Source organism: Mustela putorius, unplaced genomic scaffold (genome assembly GCF_011764305.1).
Source record: "Mustela putorius furo isolate JIRA1106 unplaced genomic scaffold, ASM1176430v1.1 tig00003987_pilon_pilon_pilon, whole genome shotgun sequence".
NCBI lineage: Eukaryota > Metazoa > Chordata > Mammalia > Carnivora > Mustelidae > Mustela > Mustela putorius.
This window is the reverse complement of record NW_025422126.1, coordinates 6,135,286-6,148,957: the sequence shown is the minus strand read 5'-3', so window position 1 is coordinate 6,148,957 and position 13,672 is coordinate 6,135,286. Positions and strand designations below refer to the sequence as shown.

General features: G+C 46.2%; 1 protein-coding gene across 1 annotated transcript in view; it reads left to right on the top strand.

Annotated features, from left to right (window-relative positions):
* Positions 1–3,408: 3,408 nt before the first annotated feature.
* Positions 3,409–13,672, top strand: part of MAP6 (microtubule associated protein 6) — a 72,275-nt gene continuing 62,011 nt past the window's right edge. The window contains exon 1 of the mRNA XM_004768011.3: positions 3,409–5,055. Within this exon, the coding sequence (XP_004768068.2) occupies positions 4,142–5,055 (914 nt within the window). The 5' untranslated portion in view covers positions 3,409–4,141. The remainder of the gene's footprint in view (positions 5,056–13,672) is intronic.

The window sequence follows — 13,672 nt, the reverse complement described above, 5'->3', positions numbered from 1 at the left end:
GCTGAGTGACGCAGGGCTGGATCTCACAGACCTGACATCATGACCTGAGCAGAAACCAAGAGTCTGAACCACCCAGAAGCCCCATATGTGTCGTATGTTTTAATGAAAACAATGTCTGGTTGCATTTTGCTTTGTTTTGTGTTTTTCTCTAATCTGACATTCCTTATCTTTTATCTTAAAAGTTTTCATTATTTACATTTACCCCCATCACTAATATATTTGGAAATATTTATGCCACTTTATATTGTTTTTGCTATCTGCCGTGTTTTTTTCCTTTGCTTATTTTTACCCTTTTTCTGGCCTTAATGAAGTTTTCTGTATTCCCTTTTCTTTCTTGTAATACACATTTTTAAGTTGATCTGCATTTTAGGTTATAAGATCATCAGTACCTCCACTCCCCTTACAAACAAATAAGGACTTTAGAATATTGAAATATGATCATTCCCTCCCATCAGACACATTATTTTCCAGTATTAAAATGCTGTTTTCATAGCCCTCAAATTACTTTAATCATGGCCAGATCCAAATGCTCAAATGACTAATAAATGAAAACAGAGATCTTCAAAGCAGTGATTCAAATTAGAGAGAAGTACTCTTCCTTTCTCACACAATCACATGGCCTGAGGCTGTTAAGCAGCTGCATCCTATTAGGTCTCCCAAGATAGGTTTATTCCATCTTGTTCTGCTACCCTGCCCTACCCAGGGTTAAATCCTGGCACCAGAATGTTCTTAGCCACCTAGTCATAGTCATTTTAACCACCCATGTTCTACCCTTTGGGGAGGGAGAAAGATGAAATTGAATACAAGCAAATTCCTTTAAGGAAGTGACCTGGACGTTGTACAATAGCTCTTTGCTGCACAGTCTCTTGCTGGGTGACCGAGAACCCAACCACAACTTGGAGGCTTCTGTTTTAAAAGGGAAGAAGGTGAGAATGGGCTTCAGGAAAGAAACTGCTGTCTTCATAGACATTATCAGAATCCTGTGTCCTCTTCTGATTTTCGCTGTGTTTGCTTCCACCTTGGGCAGGGAGCTCCCCCTACCCCCCACTCCCAGTGATGGCAGAGAATCACTAACAACTCTATTCTCGTGGTCTCTCATTTTAGCAATTCCAGTAAAAAAGAGAGTGCCTCCTTACAATTAGTTCTGGCTAAAGTCTAGGATTTCCCCCTGATGGCCCCAGTGTGGATCAGCTAGTCACTTTGGCGAGGGGGACATAGTGCCCTGGTAACAGGTGTGGGTCACATAGTCAGCTTTGGAAGGTGGGCTAAGTAGGGTTAATCCCATCCAAACCCTATGAACTGAAAGTAAGAAAGCAGTGGTCCCAAAAGTTAAATAATGAGATGCTGCTGTCATCAGAATGGATGCTGAGCAAGCCACGGTAACATAGAACCATTAGACTTATCTCTTGGGCCATTGGATGGTTCGAGAAGGATGTATCACTGAATGTGCTTTAGAAATCCAAATGAATGAATATGGAAGGTGATATTGATAAGGAAGTTGCCTGGAACGCTCTTACTTACACTTCTGATAGGAGAGCTTCTACTCATCTCTCCTTAGTCATTCATTCAGCACCTTGCAAAAGAACCTGTTATGCTGACCATACTGTTTGCTAATTATTTGTCTGTCTTCCAATTGTCCATAACACACCCCTCTAACTGAGGGGTCCCACAGAGCTAGAATTCATTTGGGTTCCACAGTGCCCAGGGCACAGAGTGAGCATCAGCAGATGAGACTTGCTAAACGAAAAAAAGGGAAAGTCTCAATGAACTCTCAGTTCTCCCCTCCAATTTCTAGTTGCCCTGAAAGTCATTATTGGAAAGACATCAGCCAAATCCCACGGAGTTCTAAAGAATCGAGGGTCAGACCAGATTATGTTGTTTATAGAAATGTATCTCCTAATGACTAGAAAACAGTGCCAGGCATCATTTTATTTATGGAACTCAAATCAAATCATAAAAGACCCAAATAGGAGGAAGTTCAACAGATAAGTGATTAATCAGAGTTGTCTTCTCATCCTGTTAGACTCCAAGGTTTAAAAAAAAAAAAAAACCAAAACACAGTGGTGTTTTGCAGTTCCTAATCTAAACACATAAATGACTTTCTTCCCTAGAAACACCAATGCCCCCAGCTTACTTGATGCTGAAAACTCTGCCTGTCTTGGAAAGAAACAGAGCTGAAGGCTAGTGAATGTTGCTAGGGATAAGGAGTAGAGAACAATGAAGGAAATGTAAACAGAGGGATATCAAGGAGAGACCAAAAGGTAGTAGGAGAAACAAGAGGTCTTCCTGAAGAAGGTGTTCAAGTGGCCGGCCTGCTTGGAAAGCTCCACCTAGGCTTTCCTGGGTGCGTCCTTTGAATACTAATAGCTAACATTCATCGAGTTATTGCTATACACCAGGTGTGGTGATAAGCATTTTTAGTGCATTATCTCATTTTAATTCTCAACCCTGCAAATTCAGAATTGGTACTCCTGTTCACAGATAAAAGATCAGAAAGGTGCAGTGACATGTCCATGGCCATACAGCTAAGGAATGTAAAAGCCAGAATTTGAATCACTGTGGACTTCATTTGACTCAAAGCTTCTGCTCTGAGTCCTGAACTCTCTTCACAAAACGACTTTGAGACAGCTCTGATTTCCTCCATTCTACAAAAGAGGCTACTGAGGTCCAGGGATGACCCAACTTGCCCAAGTGAGACAGTGTGTCAGAAACCAAATCAAGCCTGTTGAACTCCGAAGTCTACTGTGCGTCCTAGGTAGAGGAAGAGCAAAAGTCAGGGGTCAAGAACATGCCAGTAAGTCCCTGTGAATCAGGCACGACCCTGTCCTAGGACACGATTTCCTTGTCTCCTTTCCATCCCCCCCAAACTCCACACTTAAGGCCATTCCAAGAATTTTCTTTTTCCTGGCTCTCCCCAGTATGGCCTCTGGGCTGAATAGGGACTTGGTAGTTCTTGGGAGGCTCTAAGACACCCTTTCCCCAAAGGTCCCCTAATAAAGAAACAGCCAGGGCCCCACCAGCCTGGGAACTCTCACATCCCTACACATCTGAACAAGGTTTATGCATGAGTGACTGGTGCTTGAATCAGGAACCAGCCAAACTGAGTTCAAATTCCGCCACCAGCAACTGGCCAGTAACACCAGCTTTCTTTTTTTAAAAGCGTCTATTCTGGGACAGACATTTCACTAGGGATATCCTTCATATTTTAAAAATTGAATCCCCCCTCCTCCAAGACTGGCCCCATTTTACAAAAGAGGAGCCTGAGGCTCCCGGCGGAGAAGCGACCAGCGTAAGGACAGCCAGTCGTCACCAGCCTGGGACTTGAAGCCACACAGGCCCCAGATTCTGCTGTTGCCTAGGAGCCGAGGAGGGAGGAGCTGCCAGAGCTCAGGGGGGAGGGGAAAGAACCAAGCGAGCTCCCGGCAGCGCGCGCTGACGACAGCAGGTGATTTTTTTCTGCAGAGCGCTTTCTCTCAGCGCCTTCCCTGGATTTTTTCCCTCAGTCGCCGAGCAGTAGATAAGGGTGGGGCCGCTTCCCTGCAGCAGAGACAGCAGCGGCAGTGGCTGCGGCATCCTCGGGAGCAGCTGCTGCAGCAATGCTCGGTCTCCGCTGGAGGTGAATCACCTCCAAGATCTGCTAGGTGGCCGGCTGAAACGCGACGCATCGGGGAGGGAGAATAGAGCCTCGTCCGTGGCCCCTGAGGCCACCCTGCTCGGTCCTTCCTCTACGCCATGGCTTAAGCCCTCAGCCACCTCGTCTCGCGTCGCCTCTCTTGGCCGGGGTCTGCGCGCCGCCGCAGCAGCAGGGAGGGGCGCGACCCAGACGCCCTCGCCCGGGGACTCCGGGACGCCGGGTAGCTCACCCATCGGTGCCCGCAGCAGACTGCGCTCCCAAGACCTTTACAGGCGGCTCCCGGAGGCGTTTGCTGCCGGTAATCGGGGGGACTTTACGGACTGTATCTCAGTGATAGCTTGACCTTCCTGGGTGCTCTCTGAGGGAGGAGAGCGAGGTAGCTCAGGCCACCAAGGGAAAAAACAGTGAGAACCAGACTGGTCGAGGGCCGAGGGACTGAAGTAAGATTAGAGACTTGCTTTAGAGCCACAAAAAGAAAGAGGGAAGGCCAGCTTTGCAGCTAGCATCATGGCGTGGCCGTGCATCACGCGGGCCTGCTGCATTGCCCGCTTCTGGAACCAGCTGGACAAGGCGGACATCGCCGTGCCGCTGGTTTTCACCAAGTACTCGGAGGCCACCGAGGCCCCGAGCGCCCCGCCGCAGCCGCCGCCGCCGCAGCAGCAGCAGGCGCAGCCGGCGCACGCGCCCCCCTCGGCTAGGGCGGTCGCCATAGAGACGCAGCCGGCCCAGGGCGAGTTGGATGCAGTTGCCCGGGCAACGGGGCCGGCACCCGGGCCTAGCGGGGAACGCGAGGCGGCGGCTGCGGCCGGCCGGAGCGGGCCCGGCGCGGTCCCGAGCTCCGGCTCCACCTCCAGCGCAGGCCCCGCGGACTCGGTGATGCGTCAGGACTACCGCGCCTGGAAGGTGCAGCGGCCAGAGCCGAGCTGCCGGCCGCGCAGCGAGTACCAGCCTTCCGACGCGCCCTTCGAGCGCGAGACCCAGTACCAGAAAGACTTCCGCGCCTGGCCGCTGCCGCGCCGCGGGGACCACCCGTGGATCCCCAAGCCCGTGCAGATCCCCGCGTCCTCCCAGGCTTCGGTGCCGATACTCGGGGCCTCCAAGCGCCGGCCGCAGAGCCAGGAGCGCTGGCCCGCGCAGGCCGCCGCGGAAGCCCCAGAGCAGGAGGCGACCCCTGGCGGAGCAGGTGGCCCCGCCGCCGGAAAGCCCTCGGGGGCGGACGAGCGCGACACGCGCAGGAAGCCTGGGCCCGCTTGGATGCTGCGTCGCGCCGAGGGGCAGGCGCCGGAGCAGACGTCGCTGCCCGCCGCCCAGGCCCCGGTCCAGGCCGCGGGCCCGGAAGCTGGCAAAGGGCGGGCAGCGGCGGACGCCCTCAACAGGCAAATCCGCGAGGAGGTGGCGAGCGCGGCGGGCAGCTCCTACAGGTGAGACGCGGGCCGCCGCTCAGGCGACGGGGCGGGTCACCCTTACCCTTTTGCGGAGGCTGCCCTGGGGTAGGGGGTTGGTGGGGGGGGGGGGTTCCTTCTCCGCACCGCGGACCTCAAGTGCAGCCCCTCCCCCGCCAGACCACACCCTCTCCTCGGCCGCAGCTCAGACACCCTGCCAAGGCTGACTTCTTTCAGCTCTTTCTTAGGGGAAGGCTGTTAGTACTATCCGTCCCCGCCTGCCCAGGTCTTTCCCTTTACCACCGGGGCATCTTTCCCCGCATCCCCGCCCCACCTTGGATCCCCGCTTGCTGGACCGAGACCCTTGGCAGTTTCTTTACAGGCGGTGCCATTCCGCCCCACCCACTTCAGCGGCATCAGCCCCTCGCTGCCGGCTCCGCTGTTGCCTAGATCAACTTGGCGCCCCCCCACAGAGCCCCGTCCTCCTAGAAGAAGAATACTTTCTCAGTGGCCAATCCCCTCCTCCCTAGCCCAGTTCCCTCCGCCTCTCATTCTTCCCTCCCTCCCTCAGTCCCTGGGAGACACCCAAACACCACACCCTTTTCTTGATTCCCCGCGGGGCTCTTACTGCTCACCTTCCTCCTTATGCCATCAGGTTTGGCGTCGGATTCCTTCCTCCTCTCAGTAGCTGTGTCACACGGAGCACGTTTCTTAACCTTTCTGGGCCTTAGGTTCTTAGGTGTAAGACGCGGTTGATCATAGATTATTCTCTTAGACTTGCTTGTTCATTTATTAATTAAATATTAACATTTAACTTATTTTTGAGCACCAGCACTATATGCCTGGCACGGCACGAGACATTGTGAGGATTACATGAGACGGCCGGGGAGAATTAAGCCTGGCACACAGTAGGTGATGAGAATGTCTTAGTGCCATTACAATCTTGTGCATGATCCCTCATTATTCTGATTTCCACTTCCTAGATACCTCCAGCCTTCTCCCCTATTGAAGCATTTCCTTTCTCCCTTCTCTTTATGTTTTCCAGTTGTGTTGCTCATTCCATTACCACCAAGACCCTCCTCTTTAGCACATTTAAATTCCCTCTAAATGAATGCCTTCAAGAAAGCACATATCCATTTTCTCTTTCTTTCTCCCTCCCTCTTCCCTTGCCTCTCCCTCTCTCCATCCTTCTAGAATTCTCTCTGTGCTGCAGCCTCAGCCCTTCCAACTTGCTTTCTCACCGTGTGCCTCCAATATGTTTTTCTGAATGCTTAGCTCTCCATCCTCCCCTTATGTTTCCACCCAGATCAAGCACTAAGAGATCTCATTTGACTCTGAGCATGTAACATTAGGCTTTAGGGTCTCTGGGGAAACAGATGTGCAAGATGAAAAATTGAGCATTTATTAAAAATGTGGCTTATGGGGTCCTTCATCAATGCCACAGCCAGTTGCCTCCTTCCTGCAGAAGACTGTGGTTGGGAGGACTGCAGAGTTAGTGTCTTTTGCCAAGACCCTGTATGTAGCCTCATACCAGACTGATGTCTTTCTCCAGTGAATGTACCAACCACTCCCTCATATGCTGAGGGAAGCTTAGCGGAGATAGATATCCTCTTTTTAAAGACAAAATTCCTCTCTCTCCCAGGTTTTAAGTCTAGAAAGCATTTCTCAATGAGAAGGGGCAGCTAATATTCGGCTCTGACTCCATCTCCCCACCTCCCCACCCCACTTGGCATTTCTCTCTTGGTTTATTGTTAGAACAACCACAGTGGTCCCGGAGGAGTGTACTACTTTTTTTATGACTTTGGGTTGGGCAAGATCCTTTTCCTTGGTTCAGAGCCATCAGAAGTAGAATTTGCACCATATCTTTGTTCTACTGCCAAGGGAGAACCAAAAAGAAAAGAAGGAAGCAAATAAACAGTGGGCATAAAAAACAAAACCAAGGTGTAGTTTTGTGATTCTGCTTGTTTCCAAGGCAGGCCCCACTTCATTCCCAAAAAACCCTAAGATTCGCCCAGCATCATCACAGATTTCTGATCTGTCCTCCTCATCTTCCTACCCCCACTCCCTGCTCCTACTCCTGGGTAGTAGTACCTGGTGGCAAGTGGAACCTTATCACCCACCATGAAGGAAACTACCCCTTCCCACCTCCAGAGAGTCAATGCCAATCAAGACAGATTCCAAATTCTCAAATCTCCTTTGGTGATCCAACTCGGTTTATATTTCCAAGTCAATAGGATTTGCTTTGTCCATGAAAAATGGGCTAGACAGTCAGGGGATGACCTACCCTTCAGATACAACCCACTCCAGGTATATTGGCTTGCACCTTTGTTCCATATGGCCTCTTCTCCCCAAATCCCACCTTCACTGTATAGTAAGCATGTCAGGCTTTACAATTAGGATTATACTCATACTGCAAGTGATAGGATTGAATGGGGGAAGGCTCTGCTTTTGCAGCTCGTGAAAATGATTATTTTTAGTGGCTATCAGAATCAGAACTCCACCAACCTGTCAAAAAAAAAAAAATCTCTGAGCACCTCAAAAGAATTCTTTTTTTTCTCATTTGGGTCTTCTGTAAAATTTAATTATGCATGTGACTTTGGGGCCAGCGGTTCCATTTTGCTATTTAATCAGAAGAGTTTGGAAGTATTAAGAGAATGAGTGTTGCTAAGAGACGTCAGTTTCCTTAATGGACAATTTAAGTGCATGACCAAGTTGGTGTGAAATTTAACGTTGTTTTCTGTTTCAGAAGAAAATCCAACCAATAGGGAAATGCACTTCGGGTGAAAGTAGACATGAAGAAATAAGACAATTAATCAAATATCCCATAAAGAAAAAAAATGTATGGAAATTGTAGGCTTATCTGGAACATTGGTTTTCCTTCCCTATTGTCTCATGTTCTTTTCCTTGCTATGATTCCAAATACCTCCTGAATCTAAGTATGCCCACGACTGGCATAGATGAGTTTTAACATTGCCTTATTAAAAGCCAGGTTGGGTTCCATTTCAAAGATAATTTGATTTACAAAACGCTTTTCTTCTGCCACTCTACATAAATCATGGTGGCTTAGACTATGGTGACTGGTTCATCTCATGGGCTTTCCAAGTGACATCTGTCACATGACATCAATGTGAGCAGTTGGCTTAAATAGAGAAAAGTACACACAATCCATCAGCGTAACATATTGGCATATAATGTAAAATATACAGTCAGCTTGCAGAGACATATACATACTCATTGGTTTTTCTCTTACGATATACAGTATTCTCTTACGATATACAGAAAATACCAAACATCCTTTGACACGATGATTTTGAGAAACCTTCCTAAATCAACAGTTCATCTAATTCGTAACTTATCTGCACTAGCCTGGGATTTTTGCATTAAGTGCTATCTTGGGTATCTTTCATTATTCACAATCATGAAGTTGATTAATTTTTAGTACACTCATTTTACATAATGATGTTGTAATATTGAGAAGCATGTCTCTGTTACCACTTTGAACCTTAAAGATGGATTTTGCCAGGCAGCCACTTGTGACTTTAGACCTAGCATTCTCAATTAGAAAAGAGATGAGTCACGAGAAGGGGATTAAAATTCTCCTCTCAGTCCCATTGCCCCAGCCATCAGTTAATAGGGATAGATGGGGTGGCAGGTGTTCCCCATAGAAATGCTAATGAGAGATTTCTCCTGAAAGAAATCAGCTGAGGCACCAGGAGGTAGAATAAATAAATCAGAGGCAAAATATTTGACAAATGAGAGCAGTAACAAGGAAATTGGAAAGAAAAGGCGCCTTTCTTATCTGCCCTATAGTCTTCCATGAAGGTTAGAGAAAGGCCTGTCTGACGTGGTTTCTGCTGGCAGAACTGCCCTTTGCTTCTGGAGCAACTTCCCACTTCCCTAATTTCTTCCTGGGCAAGTCTCAGACATAACTGCAAGGCCAGTCTCAGATACTGAATCTTTAAGGATATCTTCCAGGTGCTGCCATTCAGAGCCAATCTTTCTTGCATTCCCTTTCTATATTCTGTGCACTCCCATTGTCTGCTTGATTATAAGATACTGTTGTCTGTATCTGCCTCCGCCACCAGATCACAAACACTGGGAGAGAGGGCTGTACTTTGTTCATCTCTATACATCTCACAGTGTAACATTGCGCCCAGGTGCCATATAGGTTTGCAGAATCCAGTAAATTTTTAGAATTTGATGAAAATTTTGTTCACCTACACATTGATTCATTTCATTCAGTTTTATTTAGCTGGATTTATTTCAGAAAATGACCACAAAGCCCCTGCTGTGTATCAGACAGGATGCTGAGGATACCAGATGAATAACTTATAACCTTTATGTAAGGATGTTATGGCTGCCTTAATCTAGATAAAGTCCATTCTCTACTAGGTTAGCCCTAGAAGTAGATGTTCAAACGAGGACGGGCAGCAAACCTTACAGATCTCTTGTACCTTCACCCAGGCCAATGACCCTCAACCTTGACTACCATTTGGAATCATTGGAGAGCTTTAAAAATGCTGATGGCCGGGGCGCCTGGGTGGCTCAGTGGGTTAAGCCGCTGCCTTCGGCTCAGGTCATGATCTCGGGGTCCTGGGATCGAGTCCCGCATCGGGCTCTCTGCTCAGCGGGGAGCCTGCTTCCTCCTCTCCTCCTCTCTCTCTCTCTGCCTGCCTGTCTGCCTGCTTGTGATCTCTCTCTGTCAAAAAAAAAAAAAAAAAAATGCTGATGGCCTTGCCCAGAAATTCTGATTTAATTGGTCTGGGGTGTGGCCTGAGCATCTGAATATTTCAGAAACAGTCCCAGGTGGCTCTCATGTGCAATTCAGGTTATGACCTACTTCCCTAAGTCAAGGGTTCTCAAAACTCAGTACACCCAAGAATCATCTGGCTAGTTTTCTAAGATACAGATTCTTGGGCCTCATCCTCAGGCATACCGATTCAGTAGGTTTAAAGTAGAGCCTAAGAAACTACATTTTAACATGCAGTCTAGATAATTTTGATGGAAAATACTGCTTGGAGAAATTGGCTTTCCTTGAGGTATTGAGTTTTCTCATACACAAAAGCAGTGTTGGTTGCCATTTATTTAAGTCTTTAATGTCCTTCACTTACATTTTGTAATTTTCTGCAGAGTCTCTTTCTCTCTCTCTCTCTCTCACACACACACACACACACACACACAAATGCACACACATTTTTTTTAAAGTTTTTTTATTTATTTGACAGAGATCACAACCAGTTAGATAGGCAGCCAGAGAGAGAGGGGGAAGCAGGCTCCCCACTGAGCAGAGAGCTGGATGCGGGGCTCGATCCTAGGACCCTAAGATCATGACCTGAGCTGAAGGCCGAGGCTTAACCCACTGAGCCACCCAGGCGCCCCTGCACACACATTTTTAAGTTTTATTGTTCTATATTTAAATCTTTAGTAATATAACTGGATTTTAACCTTATGTATGGAATAAAGTAGGGAATCCAGTTTTCTTTTTTGTCTTATGGAAACCCATTTACCCCCAAAGTGCAACTTTTCCTCATTAATATCTCCATGAATCTCCTCTATTGCATAAGGGTCACATATGTTTAGATATATTTCTGGGATATCTGTTCTATTCCATTATTTTGAGTTAATGCCACACTACCACCTTTTCTTTTTGTCTACGATATTTCCAATTATTTTCCTATTGTGAGGAGTAGATTTTGTTACATTTTCTAATGGTTTATTGCTCATATGTGTTAATTTTTGGGTGTTGATCTTGTATTGAGGAACTTTATCGTGCTCTCTAATTAGTTTTGTCTGCAGACTCCCTTGGGCTGTCTGTGGAGATAATGTATGTTTTTAGCAAATACCAATTTATTGTCTTCCTTTCCAATATTTATATATCTTTTGTGTGTGTGTGTACTGCTGCAGTGGTGAGGACATAGGATGTAGTTTTGATAGTAGGTGATAATAGGCATCTTTGTCTTAGGATGTGGAAATGCTGCTTATGTTTTAAAAACTTCTTAAGTTTTATCAGGTTTGAGGTTTGCTCTGTGTTTCTATGAGATAGCATCATATCAGATTAAGAAACTTCTCTTTATCCAAATTTACTAAGGGTTTCTAAAAATGTGGATGGGTATTGAATTTTGTTGACTGCTTTTCCTGCATCAACTGAGATGATCAAATGGTTTTTCTTTTTGAATCTGTTATTAGATTATTTTGATATTGAACCATCTTTGCATTCCTGAGATAAACCTTACTTGTATAAAAATACAGTTTGTAGTGTTGAATTTGGTTTGCTATTTTTTATTTTAAATGTTTACACATATATTTATATCCTCCCCTATGAGGGAGTAGAGAAAATTAGCCATTAGAGAATGGAGCTCTGAGGGATACAAGTATTTGGGGGGTTTTGACAGCAGAAGTAATAGCCCTGAAAAAGACAAAGAAGGAGTGATTAGAGGGGTAAATCAGAACAGAGACATAGCACAGAAACCACGTGGAGTGCCTAACTCAGCAATGCCTTATGCCTCTTTGGAATTTTTTACTGAGGAATTACTGTGTGCAAAGCATTTTTCTAGATCATTGGTTGACCTTGTGCAGTTAACTCTTAGAGATATAATGTTGACCAAGACTAACCCACAAAGAGGAAAGGAGATAAGAAATGGGCAATTATTGGTTGCTATCTTGGGGGGAGGGGGAGACAAAAGGTACTTACTGCATATATGAATTAAAAAAAAAAAAAGTCAAGCCAGTGATAGTTCTAAATCTACAATCACCAAGAATCACTCAATTTCCCAAACACAAAACTAAAATACTCCAGTAAATGTCCACTAAGATTAAAGAGCTATCTTTATCATCAGTGCAGCTCTGGCTTTACAAATTATGTCAGTTGTATAAATGTAGAACTGCGAGCTTCTAATTCTCTGCTGAATGAAGAAAACTGCAAGATGGGCCTCAGCCAACAAACTAAAAATTCTCTGGATGTTCACTAAAAGTCCTAGTCTTCACTATTAGAGTTAATAATAGTAGCTAATTGAGTGCCTACTATGTGCCTGGCAGACTGCTACAAATCTTAGATGCATTTTCTCCTACAACATTTACAGTAGCCCTGCAGGAATGGTACTAGTACTTCCCTGTTGGGGCTTAGGACCTCAGGGCCTCTTGTCTGCCCTGAAGCTTTTAGACTCGAACACACAGACTTGGCTTAATGCTGTTTCTCAATACACGCCATGTCCTCCATGTCATATTAACATGTATTATCTCAACTCAGTTTCAGTCCAGGAAACATGATTAGTGTCTACTCTGTATCAGGCTCATTCCTAGGATGACAAAGCTGTCCTCGCTCTTGAAAGGCTTCTGTGTATAAGCAGAGACAAGTGTGCTGAAAAGTACCCTAATAAAAAGTCTTTGCAGGGTCTGGTGGGGCACAGAGGAGAGAGAGGTTAAGTCTGCTTGATCTGAGGGTTGTTGGAGAAAGGGTTCAGGAGAGAAGGGACTGGCAGGGGATCTTCAAAGAGGGGGACATTGTGGGGAAGGGGTCAATTTGAGTAAATGGATGAGAAGAGAAATTGTAAGCAGTTCTGTGCCGGCAGCAATTAGAGGTCTCATGGGATGACAATAGAATAGTGAAGACTAGGTGGGGAGGCTGGGCCAGTTCCTTTGTCCTATAAGCAAAGAGAAGAGCAGGATTAGGTTTTGGGATTTGGGAAAAGGTGACTTTGATGGTGGTGGAGGGATGATTGGGGGGCATGGAGCTGTAGTCTGGGGCAGAGATGGTGACAACCTCCAGCAAGGAAAGAAGGCAACAAAGCACTGACACTGTTGGATGCAATAATGTTTTGGCCAAAGAAAAGCAGGTCCAAAGGCAAAGAGAGGAGGCTAGGACATTGCCCAGATCTCATACTTTGGATGTCTGGGGAAACAGTCATTCACTGAGTAGATAACACCATTATGAACCAGTTGGATTTGAGGTGTCTTTTTCCAAGGTTGACATGGAGATGTCCAGTAGAAAGTGAAAATAGAAATCCGCCCTGCTGGTTAGCGTGTAAACTGGTACAATCCTATAAAACTCTTCAACATTATCTACTCAAGGTAAACATATGTTTTACTCTAAGACCCAGGAACTGTCCTCATGAATGTACACCCAAAAGAAATGAGGACAAAAGAGTTGTACAAGAATGTATATAGCAGCTTTAATAATAATAGCTAAAAAGAAAAAAACAACGCAAATGTCCATCAACAATGGGACAAGTTGTGGCATATTCATATAGTGGGTTCTCACATGGCAGGATGTGGCCGGGAGAATAATGCCTTCCTCAACCCCCCACTCAAGTATGTCCACATCCTAATTCCTGGAACGTGGGAATATGCTATGTTACAGAGCAAAAGGGACTTTACAGCTGTCATTACATTAAGCATCTTGAGGTGGGGGAGTATCCTGAATTATGGGCCCGGTGTAATCACAGAGATCTTTACAAGTGAAAGAGTCAATGTCACAGTGAGGCAGTATGATAAAGACTTGGCCAGACATTGCAGGCTTCAAAGATGGAAAAGGGGGACATGAGCCAAGGAACGCAGGCAGGTTCTAAGAAACTGGAAAAGACAAGGAAATGGCTTCTCTCCTGGAGCCTTCAGGAGGAAAACCTTGCTTCTGGTGACACCTTGATTTTTTTTCCAGTGA